Genomic DNA, 2,500 nt, shown 5'->3' with positions numbered 1-2,500 from the left:
TTTAAACCATTTGAAATATTTGGATAAAGAATATTTCTTAGAAAAAGGCATGCTGCAGCTGAAAGTAATGTTTTACAGTTTTTTTTCCTATCATGCATACCCGACTAAAACACAAAAGAGTAATTGGTTTCCTCAATGTTTAATTAATGCATCTTTCTGTTATTGAATCGAAATGGAATCCTTTTAAAACTCGCGGGCAAAAAGAATTCAAACAGTGTAAATGCGAAATAATCTGTACTAAATAAAGTAAAACAATTCTTGCTTGTTTACTCTAATATCAAGGTGCAAAGCACCTGCTACAAGCAAGTGGTTGACAATCCGCAGATAAATGTTTACCATGAACTCAAACCACTTAAGCCGAAAAATACACAGCTTTAATGTATAACAGGCAACAGCCTCACGAAATGAATCGGAAATAATGTTCAAAGCAATCAAAGCTATCGCCACAACAATAAACATTACGAATGGAAATCGTGGATATTAGAGAACTCCATCATTCGCATATGAAATTGGCCTTCTAAGACGCCTAGTTGACTTCGCACATGTTCATGTAAAACAAGAACGTAAAAGGCGGGAAGTGGAGTTATAATATCAGTAGAAGCATGAAAACTCATCTCAGATCAAAATTTAAATTGTGGAACCTGTCGTTAACAATCAGTTGTATAGAGATTTACGTCATCTACCACCATAAACAAAGAAGCACTGCGAGAAAAAAAGAATTCTTTCCACGTGACAAACTTTTATCACCTTTTTATTCTGGTCCAGCAGTTACTTTTAACAGGCAACATGGTACAATGACAAGAAAAACTCTTCAGTGACAATGCCGGGGGTACTGTCAGGTCCTGGACAAACAGATCCTAGTAACTCGTTGGTTCAACATTGTCCATAATTTATATTTAAAAAAGAACTCCGCCGGCGGGCACGATGAAGTATATTCTGTGCTCTGATTGGTTACCGAGCGTTGCCCGCTGGGGACTGCCCGTTTTGATCGCGCGCAAGAAAAAAAGGAACACATGAAGCTTACTCACAAAAATTCGGCATTTTGGATATAACGTGCGAGTTATAAGTTGCGATCGCAAGTTATAAGTCGAGATCGCAACTTATAAGTGGCGATCGCAAGTTATAAGTCGCTATCGCAAGTTATAAGTTGTCCAATTTAGTAACTTGTGACGAGAAAATCGATGTATCCCTTTTGAGCCACCGTAGGTTTGACAATAGCATTCCAAAACAATATTATTGTTGTCTCTTCGCTGTGATGAAAAAATGTTAATTAGATTTTGGCATATCATCTGCATCAGGAGTTATTGTAATAACTCAGAAGGTCACGTAGCTGCACTACGATCTGGATGGCACAGTCAACAGACTTTACTGATTTGAGACAATCGTCTACGTAAAAATTTCTCTTGACGGTTTTCACAACTTCCTCGTCAAAGTCTCCTTTGTTATCTTCGGCCGTTTTCCTCAAAGCAAAACTAGAGCAGCTGGGCGATGATGTTGCGCCAAATAAATGGACTTCCATTCGATGATCGACTGCTTCTTGATTTAAATCGCCGGTTGGCCACCAAAGGAATCTGAACGCGTCACAGTCTGCAGGTGGCACTCTTATCTGGTGGAACATACACTTGATGTCTGCTGACAGTGCAACGCGATCTTCACGAAATCTGGTCAAGACACCAAGAATAGAATTTGTAAGGTCTGGTTCTGTTAAGAGTTGGTCGTTGAGGGATGTCCCTCTGTATTTGGCTGCACAGTCGAACACCACTCTAGTCTTTTCAGGCTTGTTCAATACGTGGTGGTGAGGTAGATACCACAGCGGCCTGTCCTTCACATGAAGCTCTTCGGGCGGTACTCTTCTTGCATGGCCGTCAGCAAGATATTTTTCCATTGTGCCTTTGTAATTCTTGAAAAGCTCGTTATCTTGCAGGAATCTTCTCTTTAACATTCGCAGTCTCCGTTCTGCCAAGGGTCTGTTGTATGGCAAGAAGGGTGGGAACTCTCTCCAAGGTAGGGCTACTTGGTAGTGTCCATCTTGCAGTTTAACTGATTGTTCCATGGTCCTGAGAGCTTTCTTGTCTTCTAGAGACATACAGGCCTTGGATTCAGTATCCACTCCAGTTGTTTCCGTTGCCCAGAATCGTTCTACTTGCTGCATGAGGAGATCTTGGGTGTCTTCCATGACTTCACTGGATCTAACGAAATTTACGGTGAGGTGATGCAAATTATCTTGAACATTCGTCATTGGACCCATGAGTGCCCAGCCAAGAGGTGTACGTATTGCATATGGTTCCCCTTTATTACCGCGTCTTTCTTCTAATACCCAGAAGGCCTCTGGGGTGTTTGTGCCAATGATTAATCGAACTTCCCTTTCTTCGATACTTGATAAGTTGATGTCAGCCAGATGTGGCCACTGCTTAGCATCCAGTTCGGAAGGAATGCTTCGACTTGAGGCGTTCAATCTGTCCACGGTCCACAGCCTATTTACTTCTATTTTGTCAGTACC

General features: G+C 41.4%; 2 protein-coding genes across 4 annotated transcripts in view; both read right to left on the bottom strand.

Moving 5' to 3' along the window:
* LOC137974465 (phosphatidylinositol phosphatase PTPRQ-like) overlaps nt 1-2,500 on the bottom strand; it is a 55,115-nt gene that overhangs the window by 32,275 nt on the left and 20,340 nt on the right. The gene's annotated exons all lie outside the window — the stretch shown is intronic.
* LOC137974093 (uncharacterized) overlaps nt 1,295-2,500 on the bottom strand; it is a 2,514-nt gene continuing 1,308 nt past the window's right edge. The window contains exon 1 of the mRNA XM_068821013.1: nt 1,295-2,500. This exon is cut by the window's right edge and continues 1,308 nt beyond it. Within this exon, the coding sequence (XP_068677114.1) occupies nt 1,295-2,500 (1,206 nt within the window).

The sequence above is a fragment of the Montipora foliosa genome, chromosome 10 (assembly GCF_036669935.1).
Source record: "Montipora foliosa isolate CH-2021 chromosome 10, ASM3666993v2, whole genome shotgun sequence".
NCBI lineage: Eukaryota > Metazoa > Cnidaria > Anthozoa > Scleractinia > Acroporidae > Montipora > Montipora foliosa.
Note: the sequence above shows the minus strand (reverse complement) of the source record. Positions and strands in the feature narration are given on the sequence as shown.